A 24,236-nucleotide genomic window follows, 5' to 3' on the forward strand; every position below is an offset into this window, starting at 1 on the left:
CAATGTGGTCGTAAGGGTTATTTTACATCATTTAGGGATACTTTGTATATATCTGTAGGCCTAGTAGATTAATTTGAAGCATATAAATATTGTAATATTCTATCAAAGTTTCAGACAAGTAGAAAAAAACTGCTACAGACCTGTCAACAAAACGTGTTACACTTCCCGGTCTCACGTACACAGAAATATAAACTAAAAATCTTTAGTACTCCAATAAAGCTTGATTTTAAACCGAATTGAACTAGACTCCAAGCCTGTAAACTGACAAACAATCGCAGAAAAGCTTAATAGTAGATAACAAACAGTGAAATTATCGATGATTTCTCGCTGTTTTATTGGCGCGTGGCTGCGCCTCAGAACTCATCGATCACGTGCGGTCGCTGTGGATGCGCGAGCAGGCGGAGGTGACAGGTTGTCTGTGAGCGTCGTGATGACACATTTACATGGAAAAACACTTCCAGAAATGGCAGCCCAAATGGTTCGGTGGATGTCGCGGTCTGTACTTCGCAAGCAAGAAAAAAAATCGTTCGGAGCAGGTGTTCAAACAAGAGGATATGCGCAATTAATGCAATTAGATGCAGCTTGGTTACCAAAATACTGGAGTAGGTTCTGAGTAAAACACAATGTGTTGACTTTTCACATGTAGATAAACTCACTTTGTCAACAGAGACACTAAACTAAACGTTAAATGTGGTTTTCATCGTTTTTAACATTTGTTTTTAGTCAGTGGATCCATTTAAAGTGACAGACAAAACATTTTGTTTACACGTCTGTTACTTGGTAGTTTTTGCATTACATAGCTCATACTTGGATATAATATCCGCATATCTGTTAGCTACAAATTCAAGTAGTTTAGAAAAATACAGTTTATCTCTAAACTGTGTAATTTATGTCCTAAGATGGATTGTAGCATTAGCATTATACATTTATTTTGCTCCCATCATTATCCTAATTTTATTTTAATTCCAAAGTGGTGGCCATATGGCAAACATTTAGTTAAATGGCATACTAATACAGAACTACACTTGAAAAACGTGAGTGTTATATATCAAACTAAATGAGAACCTGAATCACGTGAAACCTGTTCTGTGATTTAAAAAATCCTTTTACTTGATCGGTTTTACTTTTAACCTCAAAGTTGTTCTGTGTTTTATTATCAGCAGGATGGTGGTCTTGTACGATAGTGATTTCTAATCAGTTAAACTGACAGTGTTACAGCTCACCTTGTGTTATAGCACTCCCAAATCCAATATCAAATAACAGCTGTGTAAATATATATAAATCCTAAGAGAGCCACTGCTTACTTAGCTTCCCAGCGGTAACAGGTTCCTTCTAGATAGTGTTTGAGTTCACAGCGCTGCGCATTTGAACTGTTGCTCTGAATTGGATTTGAGCTTCAGGGACCTTTCAGGCTCCTCTTGTTTGGTGTTGATATTTCAGAGCGATATTAGACTGCAGGGTAGCCCTGTGTAATATTTTGGAATCTACTGAAGCATCATCAAGACCTCAAGGGCCTTTTAACGCAGCCGTTTTCACGTTGGCCCCTAACCTTGAAGATGGCAATCCGCTTTTTCACATACGCATTTTCCAGAGTAGGTCGGACATCAAAACGTGAGAGAATCTGCGTACAAGCGATGGCCATTTGTGGCTGCGTTTGAAGTGTGAATCAGCCAATGCCAGTGACAGTCTAGCAGTGGGGGACGTGGAGCTGTGGAGCAGCTGTCCGCTGGGGGACCGGAGGCGATGGGAGGGGTCGGTGAGAGGACGATGAGGAGCGTAAGGCCTTAAACCAAATCTGCTGGTACATTGTTTGCTACAGAAAAAAAAAAATAGTAGCGATTAGCTAGTAGGGAAAAACTTATGAAATATGAACTATATGAAATTTATAAAATAAATAAATTACAAAAATTATATATACATATGTTTTTTCCCAAATTAATCACCAGTGATCCAGCAAAACCTTCCCTGAAGTCAAATATCCTCAAGTTTTCGACCATCTAGTTCAGAATGCAAATGTTTTCCTGTCTCCAAACGGACACTTATTCATGGTCCAATGTGTCATTCGCCTCCACGGAAAGCTAAGCACACGGATCCCAAGGGTATGTAGGCTAAGAAGCTCGGCTTTCCTCTCAGTGAGAGAGTGTCTGCTAGGCCGTGCAATTGAATTACAAAGCAGGAAGTGAGCAGGACTAAGATTGTGCACAGCAGGGTTCGGCCGCAGTGGAGGAGATGGTGCATGTATGCTGTGCAAATCAGAGCAGGTCTCAGGAGAGATATTGCGATATATCTTTTCCGTTCTAGTTTTAATTACAGATAAACATCAACCATGGAGACTTGAAATGAATGTAGAATGCAAGTCGATATGTGCATTTATCCATTATGTAACCATGACCATGTCTGTTTTTTTTCCAGGTTTTCACTGAACAACTGTGAGAAGCGTTGACATCATCTGTTGGTGGTGTGTGAGTATGAATTAGCTAATGCATCCTTAACATTTTCACTGCAAAATACAGCTCAATATATTGGACGATATTTGTGTGTGTGTATAGATAGATAGATATTGATAGGCTGATACCAATACTTACAAATTAAATAAATAAAAAAATATTATTTTATATTCTTGATTTATTATTGCTTATTTGTATCAGCTGATATTGAGTATTACATTGTGGATTCTCATTTTCCCTATTTTTACATTTAGATTAGCTTTGCTGTCATTTAACACTGTAACAGTTTTTAAACCCTAATAAAATGAAAACAATATGTATATATTGTAAATAAATGTATGTATATATTTATATAAAATGTAACTAAAATGACTTTTTTGGCATTTTTCTGACTTTTTTTTTTGAAACCCTAAGATAAAAAGTAAACTTTAACTTTTAGAAAAATCTCAAAATGAATATCCCAATTTTAAACTGTACATTATAATGTTGTGATGCTTAAATTCACTTGTAGCATTTATAATAAATGAATGTAGTTATATAAAAATTATTAAAATAATAAAATCATAAATATTAAATATAAAAATATACTAAAATGGTATATATATATACAGTTTCCGTATGTGTGTGTGCATACGGAAACTGTATATGTATAAGGAAAATGTATATCTATATATTCTATAAATTTTAATATTGACCACTGATAAGTTATTATTGGCTATAACATATAATAATTAAATACAACTATAAGCTTATCAGCCAAAATGTCATTCTTACCCTTTTTATTTGTACTCCAGCATAAATCTTGACCTGTGCTGCCTACCTAAGCCCTACCTATTGAAACAATGCATTGAACTCTTTCGTCCTGGTTGCCCTGGTTACGGCCACTTATCAAGGAGAGGTCTTAAAGATCAAACAGGTGTGGTATCCAGTTGCCGCGATCCTCCCGTTGCTATGGACCTTTGTTCGGCATTGAGCACAGGTGCACGCCAGTGCCACAGAGCACGGCGAGTGTACACAAAAACACAACGGAGGGACAAAAAGCATTTCGCCTCAGCGCTGCGGTGCCATAAACTGCCCAGCGACCTATCTGTGGAATGGGGGTGGGGGGCGGAAAGGAAGGGGGTTGCAGAGTAAAGTCAGACTGAAATTCGACATCAGAGGTGGGCCCAGCGAGGCACACTGACTGACGGCAAAAGCTCGGATACACATAGACATATCTACTGCTCCCCCGCTGATCGATCGCTAGCGCTCCTCGCTGTCCACCTCAGGAAACTCCCCGCTAGCAGGAGTCGCCGCACTTCCCCCAAACAATAGCACACGGTCACGTGGTGCATATTGTCATGTTGCTGTTTTTAACACTCGTTCTCAACCTTCACTCAATTTGCGGCAGCTGTCTTCACCACCCTCTCCATCCCTTCAGGTTTTAGTACTAGAATCTCTTTTTTGCCATCCAAGTGTTTCCATAGCGGCAGGTGGCATGACACATCCAGGAAATGGTGCTTAAATCTCACTGAATGCAGCCTAAATGTGTTAAATTAAATTTCTACCTATTGATTAACAAGAGACGTGCCTGTTCGGAAACGCACAGCGTATTGAATTGACGACGATGACTATAAGAGACAATCAGATTTGATTTGAGCACAATGGCCATGAGGTCATCTGACTTCATTGCGACATTCTGCAGTTTAGAAAATGGCAGAATTGATTTTTGCTGCTATAAAAACAGCCTTGGATGGTTTGCCATGGATGTACAATCGAGGTAATCTGATTGCAGCTGAGGAACGGAATCAGAGGGTTTTGCAACATTTCGTCTCTTTAAATAGACCAGACACTTTCCATATAGAAAGTTTTGGGTGAAATCTGAATGTGTTTTTATCTAAAAATGGGGAGTTATCACAGACAAACATGAAAACAGCAGATATGCGCACTCTCATGGCTGCCAGTTACCTCAAACCAAAATTTTTCAGCATCCCTCTGACAGGCAGATTGGGGGGTGTGGAGCAAATTCACCACCTCCACATCTCTCCAATTTCAGCACTGTAAAATAAAAGGAAAAAACGGTAAAAGGTCGTTTTGACTGGGCTCCTGGGAGAGAGCATGTTCAGGTAATTAAGTGTAGCTTCACTTAGCCCCCTTGTCAAGGCAATTACCGTAAATCATATGCTCTTACCCATGTTAATTACCGAGAAATCGGTCTGTACGCCACTGACTGACAACCACACTCCGGCCTGCACATATTTACAACAATAACAATTATCCGATGTACCGTTACATCTGTAACAGCTGTGGTCAAAACAGATGTTGCTTGTGAAACGTAACCAAAGCTATTTAAATTGGGGAAGAGGGGGAGAGGGCTATGTTATTAATTTAACCATCGCTTTATCATTGTTTTAAATTCAGATCACAGTTGCTTTTGTATATCAAAACTAAAATGGTCACAGAATGTTATATAAATATTATAATATATGATGTGTGTATGTATGTGTGTGTGTGTATATATATATATATATATATATATATATATATATATATATATATATATATATATATATATATAATATTGCTGATTTAAAATGAAGAAACATTTAGATATTTTTAAATAAAATAATTTTATTAATTTACTTTAATAAAAATAAAATTATATATATTTGTTTTTATATAAATTAAATGGATTTAATTTTTGTAAAAACAAAATGAACATAAACATGTTATTTATTTCAATTTAATTTTCACTCAAAGTGTTACTCTGATAATATATTTTTTAATGGAAAAAAAATGCATTAAAATTTGAAAAACGCAAAATGCCATTTTCACTAGTGGACGCCACTGAATAAAACACGTTTCTTTATTCCACCAAATCTTTCTATCGACTTAAGAAATTTTATTTAATCCTAAATTACAGCAAGTCTGATTCCAGACGGTAAATTTCTCGTCAACTTTTCTATTGTAGATTTGTAAATACAGAAACAGTGCTGAGGAACCACGGGCACAGTTTGCCCATCCGCTCAGCAGCTCTCTCAGCCCCACCCAGCAGCACTCAGCAAATCAGTAAGAGATGGATTCAAGCATCTCTGCGGTGTTTCTTCCTCAAAGATAGAGAGAGAGAGCGGGAGACGGAGCGAGAGAGCGAGTAGGAAGTGGGAAGTCACCTCCGTCACTGTAAGTCACCCACCTAATCAGCTCAGCTCAGCGCCTGGGGAGAGAGAGAGAGAGAGAGAGAGAGAGAGAGAGAGAGAGGGAAAAGAGTGAGAGAGGTAACAATTTTAAGGGGTGACTGAACAGCCACGTAAGGTGTTCCTGCTATGTTCCCTCTAAGGACAGGTTCACTGAATGTGAAGGGAATCAAATTAGGAGAGGTGGCCAGCCGGGTTGGGGGCCGATGTGACGTGTTACTGTGGTGTTATTGCATTAAAGAAATATATCTGAGGATTTTTGATGCATAGTTGGAGTTAGTGAGCTAACGAGCAAGATAACTAGCTATATGTGTTCTTACACTAATACATATTTTGAGGGTTTTTGCACTATGTTTGCCTTCTCTGTTATCAAAAAAGGTGAAATCACTGCGCTCTACCAACTCTGGGTGTGTGGATCAATTTTTTTTTTTTTACATTTTTAATGTTCTATTAAGAAAATCAAAAAAACAAAGTAAATATTTAGATATTTACATTTAATGTTAAATATTATATAATTATATAGGCTTTTTTTTTTTTTAGTGTTATGTTACAAAACTGATTTTTTTTTTTTTTTTTTTTTTACTGAGCAAGAACAGATTGCTTATTAAATGTTCAGCCTTTTCATGTAAACCTTCAGTATTTGCTTTAAAAACAAAGTTTTTGTTTTCATAAAATCGAAAACCAATTCATACCTGAACTCTCTGGGGATTTATTAATCGCTTCAGATGGAAAAAGGCGCTTTCGTAGTTACTGGTTGAATAATTGCATTTTTTTTTTTTTTTTTGCAATTAGTCATTATCAGCGTTCCACATCTGCCGTGGAACATTTTCATTTAAACATCTGAATGTGAGTCGAACACGTCTCCGACAAGATTTCGAAGCTAACTGACATCATTATCTGCCGTCTCAGCTCCATAATCGGCTGCCCTAATGCATTTTTTAATTGTTTTCTTTCCCAAATACGTGTTCCACACCTGAGTAGAGAAGGAAAAAAGTACCATCTATTAAATGAACATCTCGTCATCTGCCTGACCAGCTATTTCAGGTCTCTCCATTAGCGAGACACGATGAATCCATCTAACGTCCAAACTGTCATATCCCCGAGCCTATAAAGATCCCTATAACATGCTCAACAATCCAAAAAATGGAGACAATTGATTTTCGCCTGCCAAGAATGATCGTAATAAAGTTTTACAAGCATGACGAATCCTGGAGGTTATGATCTATGCACATTCTCAAAGAAAAAAGATTTCTCTCTCTCTCCATCGAATTATCTTTAGACAAATGGCAGCGACAGTATAATTGGACATTAGTCTTAATTCACGTGTTACAGGAGCTGAATTGAATGCTCTCTCCTCTTGGCTGGACACCGAGCTCTTTCTCTCCGCACGGCGCGTTCGGTTTTTCTAATTGTGCCCGGTGAAAGGCGGCCATCCTAAACTGAAGAGCATAATTTAACTGGCCTTAATAAAGGATTACTATTCAACGTAGAGCCCATTATTTTCCAGCTAGACTCCCGACCGGAGATAAATAGGAACGGTACTCTCACCTTTTTTTTCTTTCTCTCACTTGCTCCCACTTCTCTGGAATCTTAAGTAAATGTATAAGTGCGTGCGGAAACGGATTCGGCTACTTAAAGAAAATGAGAGGGGACCGAAGCAAAAAAGGACGCCTCGACTTTATTCAGACGAACTGAGGAGCCTATTATGGCTAATATGTTTTTTTAATGGGAAAAACCATAGTTGATCCGAGCTAATTTCCCTTGTGCGGCTTGGGCTCTGAAAGTAATCCATCACCTCAGTATGAGGCAGTGGCGGCGAGTAGCCACGTCTCTAATGAAGCTCTCCTTCAGAGGGCTAAAGAATCGTGCTGTCAGTCTCCGCTCAATGCCATCTCCGACACAATGGCCTCCCGATTGTTGCTTTCTCTTTGTATGTGCTAACCCAAGCAGGGCCTTATACAAAATGAATGGGCCGATGTAACCTTAGCTTTGACGGTCCCCTGCCATCCCAAAACACCTGTCAGTCATGCTTTTGTTGTCGGCGCAGGTGAGTTTGACGACACGCGCCGTACATATTTCTGAATCTTGCGGTTCGTGTTACGTCGCGCCGGGCACTCCGTGACCAGGGAGGCTTTTCGGCAGGATTTTGTTGTTGTTTTTGTTGTAGAGACCTCCGCCCTCTGGACTGAAAGGAAATAGAGTGTTTCTTTCAGAGAGAAGGGAGCACAATCCCGTCGCTTGTGTCTTCCGAGGAAGGTAGAACTAAATGCACTCAGCTGTCCTTCTTCAAATGTCACTATCAAAGGTCTAGGATGTGTTTGTGTGTGCGGAGAGGTTTTTAGCGAAATGATGTGCAAGCTATAAGAAAAGGCCAGCTCGCTGCACCTTTCCTGCCTCGCCTTTGCTGTCGCTCTCTCTTCCGTGCATTGATCTGTCACTTAAAACTGATCACTTCATTATCTCCCGAACGGCAGGCGTTACGTGGGAGTCGTGAGCATGCTTAACCGAGTGCCTTCTCGTTTATGACCAGCTTTTATACCCAAGGGTAACTACCTCGGTGGCTAATGGTAATTCAGGGAACGCAGGATTGATGGGAATGGAGTTTAATGCTTGGAAACAATAACTGTAGGACAAGTTTGCAACAAAATATTTGGTTTTAAAGGATTTGGGACCAATAAGATTGGGTGGGCGGGGTTGTGCAGCACCGGTGCTCAGATTTATATGGTCACATTAAATAAAATGAAATAAAATTGCATAGAAATAGTAGAGTCAGTAGAGAATAGTAAAAAGTATACGCAGGGTCAAAAATTAACAGTAAATGCAAATAAAAAAAATTAAAGCATTTCTCATTTAAATTAATGACTCATGTCTTCAAACAACATTTATTGCATTAAGCTGAGCATTAACAAACAAAAGCAAAAGAAAAACAAACAAATAATCTAAATGTCTTAAGCACAAAAAAAAAATCTATATATATATATATATTTATTATTATTTTTTTAAATATATTTTATTACATATTATAAAATGCAATTATATAATGCAAAATACATAGTTGTATAATATATATTTATAAATTATAATAATACTTGATATAATATCATATCATCGAATACATATAATAATGCAGATTTGTTTTTTTATGTTTAATGGCCAGTAAATAGTCATATTTTTGTAGCAATATTTAAATGTAAATGTTGTCTTTTATATATATATTTATACATTTTTATTTATTTACATATTGATATGTTTGTACAAATGAAAAATATCTATATATTTATAAATAAAAATATATTTTCTCCATTCACGTAACAAGGACAAACATGGATAGAATTGTTCTTTAATTCTTCTTGTTGCCTGCCTTTCTCACAAATGCTTGCATTTCTTCTCTATTTTTCAAAGGTTTCCACTTGTTAACCATTCGTTGTGTGATTCACACCTAAACCTCTTTCCGGGCCTATTCAAGCAGACCTGTTGTTCGAACTAGGGGCTTGCTGGCTGAATCATCTTTCATTTTGAGCCTCATCGGACCGAACACGAGGACACGAGGTTGCCACAGTAGCCTTCAGATACGAGCGACATTTTGCAGGGTGTGTGATGTCTTCTCAATAGAAAGGGCAGGTATGCTTCAGGTAATACCACATTATGAGCTCCCATCGGTCTTGGATTTCTCCGGATTCACGCTGGGTCTCTGGCGAGCTTTAGCTCGGGTTATTTCTGAAGCTAAAAGCACACATAAAAAGAGGTTTTAATAAATATTCATATTCATGGACAGTAAATCAATACCTTCACCTATAAAACGTGTTGGGCATGCTTGATGGTTATATCCCAGAACATACATCCAGCATATTGAAAAAAAGATCACTGAAAGCCCTGTCTGCCAAGATATTGAAGTAAATCTCAATACCTCCCACTAAAATTAAAAAGACGACTCCGTTTCTAAAGATACCAACTTCCCTTTCAGCAGATGTTGGTCTGAGTCGCTGTGGAAGACTAGTGATTTTGTTGTTGTTCCTTCTGCTTTCTGACAACAAGTCACAGTCTACCTCAGCGACTAGGTCCAGTGGCTAATAATGTAGATACACAGAAACCTTCTGACCAAAGGAGAGGCTCATCTGTGACCAAATGGGTTAGTTTTCCCCTTCATTAGAAAGGTAAGTAGCATCTAATTGTTACTTGTTGCTAATGCTCATAATTAAGCGCATTTTGGACCCGTGAACAATGCGGCTGATTAACTGGCTTTGCTTAAAAACCCTGTCATTTTGAATATTCAAAAAGCGCTGTTAGCCATGTCTTTTTTTGTCCTTGTTTGTGCATGCTGAACTATGTGAATCCAATTCAGCAGAGAGTTGAATTATTTCTGTTTTTGCAAACGTAGCCCTGTAGGACGCGATTGCGCCGACCAACTTAAGGTGAATGTTTTTGTGTAGGAGGCTGATATGTTTCAAGGCCTCGAGCTCTGAGTTGATCTTTTATTCATGCAAACCTTGTTCACTTCTGATGAAGCAATTATCTCACAAGCAAATCGCTTTTGTGTCGTCTGTTAAATGCTATGCAATCGCATCGATATTTCTCTTTCAAACTGATTAAAAACCTCATCCTGATACCTGTTCTGAGTCGCCTCTTTCTTCTTTTCCTGCACAAGTTTGCTCACTGCAGTTGCGTCGAAATGTAATCATGCTTCCATGCAAATCAGATACACTCCTGTTGCTTTATTAATCAAATCGGCCGAGGTTATTAATCTAGTCCCTCTTAATTAAGAGGCCATAGATGGGTGAATTGCAGCATTTGTAATGGTATTGTGCAGCTGATGGATACACAGACCAATAAAAGCCTTTGGTAATGGCTTCGCTGTGACTATGAATATGCATTAGCCCAGAGAACGATGAACAATGAGAGTGGGTGTTACCTTCAACTCTCACCGAACGGTGTAGGATGTTTCCATGGCGACCACCATGGCAACGCAGCGCTGAATTACTAGCCTCGGCCTTGAGAGGGGCTGTTGTCGACAATACTCGCCGCCTGCTTTTATCATGCTAAAACTATAGAGTGCTCTAGGTTATTACGACTCCATTACTTTAAGAGTAATTCATTTAATAAGATATTGGTCCTCCCAAAAAAGCCCATTCAGGGTTAGGACGATCCAGGGATTGATCCGAATGAACTCGTCCAGTGTTATTCAAGGGGGGGAAATGCTTTGGAGATGGAGAGAGGGCACCATTTTCATTTGCAATGATGCTCCATATTATGATCAAGTCTTTACCTCGGTCCCCCGGCCCTGGTGACGGGTCAAAGGATTTCAATTACCGCCGCACGAGCTCTCAACATCCTGGTCTGCCGAGCAAAGGTTCAACAGGTTCATCAGCTTATAATTTCCCATTGCACCTAGAAGACCTTGGTTAAATATTTTAGAAAGTAAATAGCGTTTTCATTTTGAAACATAATGCACTGGCTATAAGATGACCCTTGAAGGTTTAATTGAAATTATTGAAGTACAAAGGGAAAAAATCTTAATCTTCCTTTTTACTTACAATAGGGATCAATGGGATCATTGATTTTTCTAAAGACTGTTTTCAATTGCATTTTCATTTTGAAACACACTGCACTAGTCATAAGATGACATTTAAGGTTTAATAGAAATTATTAAATTACAAAGGGAAAAATCTTAATCTTCCATTTTGCTTACAATAATGGGATCATTGATGTTTTTAATTGCAGTTTTTTTGTAGTTAATTTGTAGTTTTCAATTGCATTTTCATTTCAAAACACTGCATTGGGCATAAAATTATTAAATCAGAAATTGCAAAAATTGCAATCTTCCCTAACAGTAAAGGAATCAATAATTTTCCAAAAATAATTGAAAAAATATTAAGCTTAATTTTTCCATTAAAAACAAAAAAATGGAATCATTCATTTTCCTAAAATCCAAATATTATAGACTGAGAGAAAGAGTTTGTGTGTAACACATCACTACTTCAAATTTGAAATAATAAATGCATTTAAAATCATATTAATAAATTAATTTCAATTACACATAATCATTTACAATTCCAGGTAAAGGTCAAAGGTTGCCCATGCTGCATTGTAAGTAGGCACCACATATGTAAGGGGTTTTGTTTTTATGGTTCATGTAAAGAAAATCTGTAATGCAGTTTTTTTTTTTTTTTTTTTTTCTTATCAAATCGAACTAATAAATGCTAATAAATCAGACTGTATAATATAAACAGTATGCACAATGTAAATAATTACGAAATTATACACAGTGTATTATGCAAGAGATTTGCACGAACAAATTCCACGTAATGCATTCAGGATCCAAAATGTCAGAATTACAGGATTAAATCTGTTGAGTTGCGTGGCAACTTTAATGTCTCTGAAAGCCGAAGGCAGGCTTGTTTGAGAGGATGTGTCAGAAATAGCAGACTGCCTCTGACAGTCCCATGAGTCCCTTGTAATCATGAAGGGCAGTGATTGTGCAAGAGCGCCCCCTGCTGTACACTCAGCGACCCTGCAGCGCCCAGATGCAGACGCCCAGACCTCTTATGGACCATATGGACTTTCTCTGTGAGGCTAATTGTGATTTTTATAATTAATACGATTACGAAACACCTTATTATGATGCGATTTAACAAGATTCTACACATTTTTTGGATCAACACAAAGTTGAGACTCTAAAAACTGTGCTCCGAAGTATTGAATATTTATACCATGACACAATGCCAAGGCGACGTAAGGGAGCGATATCGCAGATAAACCCGTGCCAACTGCACTTCCTACAGGACAGCTGCCATCAGTTGAGTGCCCAGCCGTGAGTGAGCTGCCCACCATCTGATGGCTGGGACGATGACAGGAACACTGAGTGTGACTGGGAGTGATCCATAACACACACACACACACAGAGAGAGAGAGAGATTAATGCGCATGCAGTCGACTCTCTGTCTTTACATGACGGTCTGTAGTCGAATAGTTTTTGGATTACTTACTATTAAGTTCTAACATAAGGCATTTCAAAACAACTTTTCTCTTACGATATCCACATTATTTTGCCAAGCGGAAGTTATTTTCTGTGCCCCTAGAAGAATAAGTGCAGTAAACGGTCAAACTATTTGTACTACAAACCTGTGTGTGTACAATTACGACAATACCTTAAAATAATATATGATATGATAAAGTAATCTCTGTTTGCAATATCAGGCAGCATAACGGTCTGTTTTTGAGCAGCCAAATAACTGAATGACACCGGAAGTCTCGCACCACATTTAAGTTACAAATGGCCGCGCCAGGTTTTACGATACGAATAAGGTGGATAGTCTGATATTTTTTAATTGTTGTTGTTGTTGTTATTATTGTTATTATTATTATTATTAATAGGCCTAAACTGACATTTGTCTTGTGGTGCCCCGTGCCCATTTCGCCCTCTTGAATTATAAATATAGTAGGCCTATTGTTTGACTGTTTGCCAGTTTAAGTTTTTACACTTGTCACAAAGTCCCTTTAAGGTATTCTATAGCTGCATGAATTTAAAAAATATATTACATCCATACGATATTAGTTTCAAACGTTTCAGTAAAAAATGTGCGCGATTTCCGGTTCATTGGCCGCTGTTGGGAAATAACGAGAAGAATAACAAAGTGCAAGAAACGGTCAAACTCTACACTACAAACCAGTATGTTCATAATTAAGATAATACATTAAAACAATACGGTAAGACACCCGTTTGCGATATCACAAATGTTTTGTCTCATGAGCCCATAGAAACACTTCTAGTACAGAAAAACTAAGAGTAAACACGATACTGAACTTGATGTTATTGAAAAACTGTTTTGAACTTGATACAATTTAAGAAATCTTTAAGTACTTAAAGTGCTAAATCTGTATAGACATGGGGGATGTCTTATTTCTTTTCTTACTGCACATAAGTTGTAAGATATTATTTTCCGGAAGGATGTATGCTGAACATCTGGATGGTTTTAATTTGAGTTCAAACCTCCAAGAAAACAGGCTTTTACTGAGAAACTACTAATAGAATATGTATGAAAATGTGTTTGATGGGATTTTTTCCAGATGTATCTCAAAGATGCATCTGCTGTTCAAGTAGGCCTAAATGATATAAGTTATAATATCACTTTTTATATATTTGTGTATTTCTGCTCCCGAGTTTCCAAATAGCCAGTACCTTGTAATGAAGTATTTCGAAAATTAAAAATAATAATAATAAAGCCAATTGAGTCTCCAATTATATATACTGTAGGTATATTCTTTCTTTCTTTCTTTTTCAAACTAATAGTGAGTATGAACATATTATTAAGATTTTCCTCTTTCGTGACGCTGCAAAAGTGTAAAAAAATAAAATAAAATAGACAGAAGGAAAAGAAAAAAAGAAAGAAAATGTGCAATTATAGCACAGATGTTCCACCTAATGCAAGTGAACCACATCCAACATACCAGAAGGTTAATGGGAAAATATGTGTGAGGAGGGAAAAACTATTTCATATGCTTACCTATTAATAGTCTGTTGATTAATTCTTATCTACAACACAAAATATCTGTAATTTAAATTATAAAATGTAAAAAAAGAAAAAGAAAAAAAAAACTCTAAAATGATAATGTAGCCTTTTATATGACTCATGTGGTAAGTTCAAGGTTGCTGTGTTGAGTAAGCTGAATTGCCCTTAAACTGAACTTTATATTTTCCATCTATTATAGAATAATGCTCTGCTGTTATTAATATTCTGCTGCAATTCATACTCTATCTAACAATCCACTCAGTATTCAAGAGGTTAACTTTAATAAAATGAATCATTTTGCAGCGAGGCTCATGGACGCCTAGCGGCTAACAATGCTGGATTGTCAATATTGTTTTCCCTTTCACTTACATGCTCCCTGATAGTCAGTGAGTCACTGAATATACCAGGGCCTGGCAAAACAGACCTTGTCAAGCCTAGTAATATGCTGGAAGGGAATAAACAACTGAGTACCTTTATCACATGGGTCCCATTTATGTTTGTACTACAACATCTCTAAAATAATAACACAAATAAAACAAAAGTAAGAATAATTGTACTGCTATTGTACTGCTTGGTTCCATGTGTTTTCAGCATCAGATCACTGCTTTCAAAATGACACATTTCTATCATATAAGTCAATGTTGTTATAAATATTGTTACTGTATTGCTGTTTTGCAAATGTTTACAGTACCAACAAAACATAGCATTTATCTCCATGGCATTGTAAGCTTATCTTTTCTGAAAAATGAGTTAGTGAAGTAGCTGTCTGTATGTGTGTGTGCATACACACACACACACACAGTCACAAATATGGAGGCCCATTTCTGCCACAGGATAAAAATAAAAAAGGTAATTGTGTCTTCTTAACTGTCACCGTCCCGTATACAGGATGCCTAAGTTTACTTCACTATATTACAATTAAATCCTAATGTAATCATGACAAACTATATATCATTGGAAAGGTCTAAGACTCCTAAATAGATATTTTGCCATTTTTTGTTACAAATTATGTAGTAACAGTAATAGATTCATTTATTACAAGAGTGCACCAAGAGTCTATGATAAATCTACATCATAACAGGAGTTCTGACCTTTGTCACAAAAAGTCTTTATTTCCTTGCCCTTTTCCCTATCACATGTTTTAGCAATCATCATAAGTTATATACCATTCGAAAGCTTAAAATCTCAAAATTCATCCTGTGAAAACCATTTTGAAATCGTACATTGCGTTACCATAGAAATGGTACTTAAAAATGTTTTAGCGGTTTCCTCCCCCTTAGCGGGGGTGTCATATTACAAAATGTATTACGGTCTTTTAAAATCAAAACTTTTTATAATCTTGACAAAATACATATCGTTGAAAAGGTCTGAGTCTCAGGATTCCATATTTGGTAGTTATTTTGTTATAGATGTAATATTGAAAGAGAAATTGATAGATTTGTGACAGAAATGCGTCAAAAAAAAATTCAATGGAGTTTGGATGGCACCCGGTGGCTGTTTTTGGTATAACGGCTAAACTAAATTGCATATGAACCTCAATTTTTTTTATATCAACTTCAAATTTGGAACACAACTTATGTAAACATATGGCTTTAATTCTATAGCAATTTTGGATTTTTAACTATTTTTTAAAATATTTATTTTATATAAAATGTAAGAAAAATAGTATAATACATTTTATTTACAGTAAATTTAAACTTCTATAACTTTTTAATACTTTAATTTTATTAAATGATTTCACTTCTGTAATAATCTGCTAATTGTCTTCTTTAAAAAGAGACCAAACGTAGGTCTGTATTCAAAAGCGTTCATGAATTATAATAATTTAAGTTTGGATAGTGCCCTTTCTCGTGAATTTTCAAAAATGGGGATGACAGTTAAGGGGTTAATATTATAATTCTAACTTTGTGAGATGTAACCTCAGAATTGAGAGAAAAAAAAGTCAGAATTGCAAGATATAAACTTGTATTTCTAAGAAAAAAAGTCAATTGTGAGAGATTTTATCTTGCAATTTCTGAATTAATTTTTTCTGAATTCTGAGCAAATCGGTTTCATTGTTTCCGCCACAGAATAAAAAAAATTAAAGCGGTAACCGCGGATTTTAATTTGACTAATTCTGAATATTTTCCCTTGCAATTGTAAGTTACATCTTGTAATTCCGACTTTTCCTCTCAGAATTGCGAGAAAAAAAGTCAGAATTGTGAGATATAAACTCAGAACCGAGAGACAGAAAGTCACATTTTATATATTTTTTATTTTTTGGCAGAAACAAGATTCCATACAAACCTGTTTCTTTAAATTACTAATGACTCAGTCTCAACCTCTGACCATTTTGACTCATCTCAGCACTACCTTATGATTTAATTCCGAGTCATCTGACACACATTAATGTACACTAGATTGTGTAAAACACAAAATCTGTTAAATCATAACTTTTTTGCTGTTTAAATATTGTCTGAAAAGCCTTTTAAATGACCACAGCATTAAACTAACCTCATATCTTGTGACAACATGCCCCAACATGTGTTGACTGACTGTAAACATTCACTGCTGTAAAAAGTGTGGCATAAGCTTGAAAAGAGTTAATCCGATAACTCAGTTGAACTGAAACAAGTATGAATAGCGTAAACATACAGAATACATAAGAACTGCCACAGACAAAACCTACCCTAAAAAAAAAAAGTATGCCTCATTGAGAGGTCAGAGTGACTAACCTCAGACTCTTCCCCTTTTCCTTCATGTACACAGCATATGCGCCATGACGTCAGAGGTCAGCTGACTGGTTTGTTTTGCTGGGTTCGACGGGCTCCACAGGACGAAGCAACGACACGCAACTGAAACACACGATTTCGCGTTATTTAAAACTTAACCGATTAAGATCTGTTCAGAGACAGAAAAGGAAAGAAATTAGGCAAGCTTGCCTAAAGAAAACGGTGTCAAATCTAATTTGAAACATGCCTTCGGAAAAGACATTTAAACAAAGGAGGACATTTGGTAAGTGCATCGAGTTTATATCATCAGAGAATCGCTTTTTTACTGCAATTCTGATATATGTATTCATTTTACATTTAGCATGACACGTTTACATAAGCCTATATATTCTGGGAAGGTTTGTGAATGTCGTTTATATTTGTAATAGTATATACAGCGTTACGTTATCTGAATATTGCAGTGAAGTGTGTAGAAATGTAATACACGCATTTTATTATATTATGACACGAAATTTATGCGATATAGAAAAATAGGTACTGTTGTTAACGTTACTCTACAAACAATCCAGTAAAACTGAGCTATAAGGGTGTCGGCCGTGTATGTTCAGACTAGACAAACATACAGGCTACAGACTCATGACCATAACATAAACAACATAACGAGTTTCTCTTAAGTTACCTTATTTTCAACATATCAAAACTAGAATCTATGCTGCAATGTCTTTGTTTGTTTGTGGGCAGATGTTAGCGAAACACCGCGCTGCAGGATTGGGGGATGGGGCTCGTCGTTTAAGGTTATTTGGAAGGACTCGAGTAAACAAACAACGATGCAGAATGCATTTTTGTAATATTGCAATAGCGACTGTTTAGATAACATCGATATTTTCTTTTAAAAAGTATTTCTGATACAGTCATCGTTGCGTTCAATTATAGGCCTGTTTAAAGGCGAAGTATCGGCGCTGAGTTATCTTTTTCATAACCGTTACGTTACCACTCTTGTTATCCATCCCTTTTTGGGACTGAAGTGGAAAAATAGCTGATAACATAGCCAGACAGCATTTTGGCCGACAGCATTTATGTTATCGATACTGTAAGAGAATATATTGGAGTTTTTACAATAAGGCCCGTGTGTCTTTATGTGAGTAGTTATGGAGATATCAGCCCGCAAATGACCTAATTCATCTTCCGCCAATGTTGTGACAATCGGCCCAAACAAGCTCATGTTACGTCTTTCTTAAGTAGAATCTTTTGTTTTAATAAAGAAAAACCAAGCTAAACAACTCGTTCACGATTTGAAGCGAATTGAACCGATGGTTCTCGAGTCGCCTGAGTCGGTCGAACACGTTTTAATTTAATATAATTATCATTTACACTTCTCATGTAAACATTATATGTATTTATGGCTTTGTTTTTGTCATATCTAGTTCCATATATTTAGGTACAGTGAATGTTTTTATTAATAAAACTTGAATGATAAAAGAAAGGATGAACCAGGTGTTCAAAACGAAACTAAAGGACAAATTTAGCGGAAACGGTTGAGCTTTAGTAGTCAGACACCGAAAGTTACCACAGTTGCTCAATAATTGCACATTTTATACATCAGCAGCACGTGCTCTGGTTCATGAACCGCCACAAGACCTCATGGTCCCCAGTCTGAAGTTTGATCTTGTTCCTTCATGTCTCTAATTCTTTGGAAACGTAGTTTGTTCTACAATATCAATGCAGCGCTGTGTTTTCTACACTTGTCGTGTTTGTTTTATGGTTGCTGTAGATTCTGTCCTGTCATGTCACGCTGAGTCATGTCTTTTGTGCAAAGTCTTAGCTTGGTAAACAAAGGCCTGCCTTGTTTCTTTTTCATTTCTGTTCATTAAATCGTTAAGAGAAAATGATGTGGAACAAATGCTTCTACAACAAAGAAATAAACTAATATTCCAAGCAATTTAACTGGGAAGAACAGACACTGGAGCCATTGTTGAGTGTTTTCTTAAAGGGACAGTCGACCAATATTTAGTCATTATTTATGCACCCTCAAACGTATTCAGTTTCATTTGGAACAGAACCTTTTTAGTTTTCGATGCCCTTCCTTGTTCGGTTGAAACTGAACCACAGGATAGGTCTAACAAGTTTAACGTGGACCTGTTAAACACAGTTAAACTTGGTCCTTTGGAGAATTGATTAATACTTAAGACCCAAACCCATATCCAGCTCAGCAAAATGTCTGTGGTTTAATGCATCCTGTATTGTGATCTGCTGTATCTAATATCCGCTCCTACTTCCTCTCTACAGAGCAGCGGGTGGAGGATGTACGGCTGATCCGGGAACAGCATCCAAGCAAGATCCCAGTAAGCAGATTATACTTGTGTCTGTGGAGCTGGAGAAGAAGATTAAAATTGATAACCAATTAAAAACGCTTGCACACTTAGTATGCAAGTGTTGTAAAGTTTTTACCAGTATAGACCTTTATAATGTAATATTGTCATTAGAATATGGTCATATTTGCCCCGTTTGAGGATGTTACATAGAATTGCATATTTGCATCTTATCGATTTATCAACACAAAACACTAGACTAAAGGGATAGCTCACTCACTCTAAAATGAAATTGTCATCATTTTCTCGTCCGTTTCAAACCTCTATGACTTATGTGACTTCTATGGAGCAAACTAAAACAAATGTTTCAGCTATTTTTGTTCAAACAATAATCGTTAATGGGGTCCAAAACAACTTGGACCCCACTGACCTTTGTTGTATTGATGAAAAACACAGAGAGTGTTAAAATATGTTCTATGTTCCACTGAAAAAATTAAGAGCAACATGAGGTTAAGTTATGATAGAATTTCCATTTTTTGTTGAATTACTTGAACAAAATCAGATGATGTAAATGTTTAAAACATGCTTAGTGTATTGAGCATAATAGGTTAATCTTATGGATAGTCTCAAAAGGAAGCTTGTCAATAGACCTAGTAGAACAGATAGCATATGAATGTCTGCGTTTGCATGTTATGTATAGGGCCTTTATCAGCCTCTTAAAGACCAGTCAGTGGTATTGTAGCCAGGTGTCACCTCTATTGATAATGCCTCAGGGTTACCAGTCTCAATTGTTATTCAAGCTAACCAGGATAAAGTGGTCAGCTTCCCATCTGCTGAATAGACACAAACCACCACCCAGTGCAACTCCTTTGAATGGGAACGTTTGGACAGACTTGATTTAAGACTGAATTATTTTGTTTTAAATTATTCTAAAACTTAAATTAAATGTTTTTATATTGATGCGTTGGACCACAAAGTGGTGGAAGAAAAATATAGTAAATATGATAAACAAAATAATGTAATTAAAAAATGCATACAGATTTTATTTTTTTTAAACAATGACAGAAAAGACATTTATTGTGTTAAAAAAGATTTATGTTTCAAATAAATGCTGTTCTTTTGAACTTTCTATTTAAAGATTCTAGAATAGATGTCTATCATTGTTTCCACAAATATATTTATTATTATACTGAGTCACAAATATCTATTACAAATATAATCCAGGTCTGGAGTAATGGCGCTGAAATTTCAGCTGTTATCATAGGAATAAATTACATTTTAAAATGTGTTATAATAGAAAATAGTCGTTTTAAATTTTGATAATATTACTGTTTTACTGTATTTTTGATCAAATAAATTCAACCTTGGTTAGCATAAGAGATGTCCTAAAAACTTACTGACCCCAAATGTTTGAAAAGCAGAGCACATACATACATACTATGTGTACACTAAAATAAACATGCATATATGCTAATGTTTAGCTTGGTGGTTTTGTTTCAGGTCATCATTGAGAGATACAAGGGAGAAAAGCAACTGCCGATTCTTGACAAAACTAAGTTTTTAGTTCCTGACCATGTAAACATGAGTGAACTTATTAAGATCATCAGGTAACCAAAAAATTGTCTTTTACCTCTTGCCTTTCATTATTATTTCTCTTTATCATTATTATTTCTGAATAAAAAGCTTCGCTAATGCATCTCTGGTTCATGTGCATTTCCAATAGGAGACGCCTCCAGCTCAACTCCAACCAGGCTTTCTTCCTACTTGTCAACGGTCACAGCATGGTATCTGTGTCCACTGCCATTTCTGAGGTCTACGAACGCGAGAGAGACGAGGACGGCTTCCTGTACATGGTCTACGCCTCCCAGGAGACATTTGGAACCGTGTGTCCTCAGTAAAAAAAAAAATGGCAAAACAATTGGCTTTCACTCTCGGACAATGATACAACCTACCCTGAACTCTTGTGACCTCTCCCTTGCAAATATCCCTATCCCATTTCCCATCCCCATCCAAACAGGAACCAACTGAACGTTTAGTCATTTGACTCACCGATCCCAGCCATTATCCAAAGCTAAATCCTAACTTCCCACATCTCAGCCCTTTAACCTCGGCTCCCTCTATATAATTTGAGTTTTAATAATGGAAGAGGAGTCGATTGTGTTTAGGTTGTAGGACAGGTTATGGGTAGTTGGACTAATGATCCGGATTTATTCAACATAAAGCTTGAACGAAAGACTTCTGGGTGTAGAGATGGAACCATCTCGATTTCTTAGCGGTTGAATTTCCGAAATGGCATTTAGTGTAACGTTAGGCGGCCAAATAGAGGTTATCCGTCAGGTTCATTTTAGCTTGGAGGGGTCGTGTTGCTGCCAACGCACTCTGGTGACCTTTAACCCCTCCCGCTGTTCGTCAAATCTCTTTATTTGTTGAGTTCGACAGCCTTTCCTTACCTGTAGGTGTCTAACTGTGTTTTCCGCTGTTCCATTTTCCTGTTAGAAGCAATTCTGTCTCTTCACCTCCCCCTCGAGCTTTTTGCTAATTGGGTCATGAGCGTTGAGGTTCTTGGATTTCACAACTCTGTCAAGGTTCGAAACAACGTCCTACTTGCCTTGTTGACATTTGAAGTATGATCCAGTGGGACATACCTGAGGAAATACATAGTAAGCGATTTATAATACAAGAAATTCTGCTTTGATTGTAGTGTGAAGCTTTAAAACGAAGGAAAATGTAATTATATTCAATGGTACATTGAGCGAATGAATGTGGCTTTAGCGATTGTGGCCCAAGGTAGACAGGGCAGCTCAATCACGGACACGAGTGCTGCCCGGACATCCTTGCTCTTTTAGGTGCACGCTTTTAGACTTTTCAATTTCATTAGAGGATTATTTACGCCTTTATAAATACATAACCGTGAGCTGTTGTTCTCTTTCCATCTGTATGTCTTACAGTAAACTGTACAGATAAGCTTAGATGCCTTTTCTCCTGAGCATTTAATTGCTGTTTGTCTTGCTCTTATTTAAAGAGATGTTGTTTTGTTCTTGTAAAATCAATTCATATGTTCTACTATTGTGCAATTTACAAAAGTGACTGTTTTGTTTGAATGAGAGTTTAACTTTAAAGGATTATCAAACCATTATGGAACTAAGCTCATTTATGTATTTCTCCTGCTCAGATTTACAGCAATATCACACTTCTATTTCTGTTGATATTTTAAAAATAAAAGAGAAATATGCATCCTGTCTGGCATTTTCTTTGATACTTTTTTTCTTAAAAACGTCAAACTTTAAGCAAAATTCTCAAAAACATTTTTAATTCATTTTTAAAAAGTGTCAAAGTGATACATTATACAAAAATTCAACAATCAAACTTCATTAAACATTCACCTCAGAATACAAAATGGCTGCGTCGTCATTGTCGTTTTAGGCCAAAAGCTTTCCTGCGATAATACTAGACATAATACATACAGCACATAGTAAATCAGGCGACATGCATAGCCAGCGACGCAAGATCTTTGTAATTTATAAACAGAAATATCACCATTTGCATAGAAACATCAAAAATGTTTGGCAATGACAACGGAATGGCATCTATTGGCTAAATGCGCCTAATGGTGAAAGTCTGACCTTTTTCAACACTTTGGAAAATTTTTAGGCTAATGTAATTGAGAAACAGAGAAACCCACTTTTTGACCTTTGTAGTGTGACATACTGAAAACTGTTTCCTCTTGTGTTCAGTTCTTAGTTCAAAAACTAAGAAGAGAATGTAATAAAAAAATATAATTCAAAAGTAGCAAACATGTTTTCAAAAACCCAGATATTAACAAATACGCCATGATTACAACAAACAGGAATAAAACATGATGATTAAGAAGACTTCCTGTAGTCAAAAAGCTAAAAAATGACCTCGAGATTGAAAATGACATTTTCGCTTTCCCAATTGTCAATTTCTCCTTCCTTTCTGAACATCCATAAAAAAAGATTGCCAGTATCTTATTCCCAAAAAATGACTTGTAGCCACACCATGAGCAAAAGACGTGGCCATAATTGGCCATTATTTGGCGAGCAAAATCTTCTCGTTTTGCTTCCATGTGCAGCATTATCTGATACACTATTGGTTGCTCCACAGTGCTCAAGCGAGTCTCAAGTGAGACGAACAGCGTGAAGAACACAAAAAGAGTGACTTCTTTGAACTTCCCTTTACTAAGATCCACCGTGAAGTGATTCTTTGGCACAAGGCTTTCATTGGAAGCCATAACCGATGGAACTCCATCGCTTGATCCTCCTGTAAAGAGAAACTGTAATGCCTTTGCTCAGCGGAGTCTCACATCAAGTGTCTTTACACACTGAGGAAGGTGCAGGTCCAGACCAGTTCATTCACACCGTTTATTCCCCTGAGTCCTGGCTGTCTGACTGCGGGGAATATTTCAGACGAAAAGTCCCTGCAAAAACAAAACAATTTCTTATTTGAAAATGTAAAAAATTATTCCGTTTTTACATTTTTTGAAGAAACCATGAATGATGTTTGTGCACACTACTAAAGTCTCTGCTACAAAGCTAAGATTTGATTTCAAAAACAGTATCATAGCTATTAAATAATTTCTTGTTATGATCTTAAACATGTATTTAAACTCAGAACGATCTCAAAGTAAAAAAAAGAGGTGCTATCGTCTGATTTTGTGGTGGCTGTAATTTCAAAATTAAGTTTTTATAGTATTAATTCAAGCGATGAAGGATTTTGAAAGTCTGACAGGAATCAGTGTTGCGTTCTACTGTAAGATTAATGCCTGGTTTAAATGTTTGAAAATGATTAACATTTGAAAACATTCATTAGAAATGTATATAAGTAATCAAAAGTAATTAGCAATTTATTAAAAGTTAAAAAATTACATTTTAAGGCCCTATTAAATAATTTTTTTTCTCTCAAATTCAGTTTTATTTTTATCATGTATAAATAAATAAATTCTGGTAAATAATTTCTTTGCTAAATATTTCCTAAAAATGTTTTCATAATTTTTTTATTAGTAGTAGTAGTATCATTACATTAAGTAATATATTTCTCTCACAGTTTCTTCAAGTTAAACTGAACTTTT

General features: G+C 36.4%; 2 protein-coding genes and 1 long non-coding RNA gene across 4 annotated transcripts in view; 2 read left to right on the forward strand and 1 right to left on the reverse strand.

The window, feature by feature from the left end:
- Window positions 1-367: 367 nt before the first annotated feature.
- On the forward strand, window positions 368-9,163 carry LOC131533980 (uncharacterized). The gene is made up of 3 exons (XR_009269279.1): window positions 368-602; window positions 2,413-2,462; window positions 9,023-9,163. It is a non-coding gene; the product is annotated as an uncharacterized LOC131533980 (long non-coding RNA).
- Window positions 9,164-16,888: 7,725 nt separating this feature from the next.
- Window positions 16,889-22,381, forward strand: map1lc3b (microtubule-associated protein 1 light chain 3 beta). Its single transcript, XM_058766521.1, has 4 exons — window positions 16,889-17,121; window positions 19,125-19,180; window positions 20,648-20,754; window positions 20,871-22,381. The coding sequence occupies exons 1-4, from the start codon at window positions 17,082-17,084 to the stop codon at window positions 21,043-21,045; spliced, it is 378 nt and encodes a 125-aa protein (XP_058622504.1). The 5' UTR covers window positions 16,889-17,081; the 3' UTR covers window positions 21,046-22,381.
- The window catches only part of zcchc14 (zinc finger, CCHC domain containing 14), a 31,714-nt gene continuing 28,880 nt past the window's right edge, over window positions 21,403-24,236 (reverse strand). For both annotated transcript variants that reach the window (XM_058766514.1, XM_058766515.1), the window contains exon 13: window positions 21,403-23,585. In XM_058766514.1, the coding sequence (XP_058622497.1) occupies window positions 23,530-23,585 (56 nt within the window). In that variant the 3' untranslated portion in view covers window positions 21,403-23,529. The remainder of the gene's footprint in view (window positions 23,586-24,236) is intronic.

The sequence above is a fragment of the Onychostoma macrolepis genome, chromosome 25 (genome assembly GCF_012432095.1).
Source record: "Onychostoma macrolepis isolate SWU-2019 chromosome 25, ASM1243209v1, whole genome shotgun sequence".
Classification (NCBI taxonomy): Eukaryota; Metazoa; Chordata; class Actinopteri; order Cypriniformes; family Cyprinidae; genus Onychostoma; species Onychostoma macrolepis.

Coding starts and splice junctions, on each gene's coding strand:
- map1lc3b (XM_058766521.1), top strand. CDS start 17,082: ATGCCTTCGGAAAAGACATTTAAACAAAGGAGGACATTTG. Junction 19,181..20,647: donor AGCATCCAAGCAAGATCCCA/GTAAGCAGATTA, acceptor GTTTTGTTTCAG/GTCATCATTGAGAGATACAA. Junction 20,755..20,870: donor GAACTTATTAAGATCATCAG/GTAACCAAAAAA, acceptor CATTTCCAATAG/GAGACGCCTCCAGCTCAACT.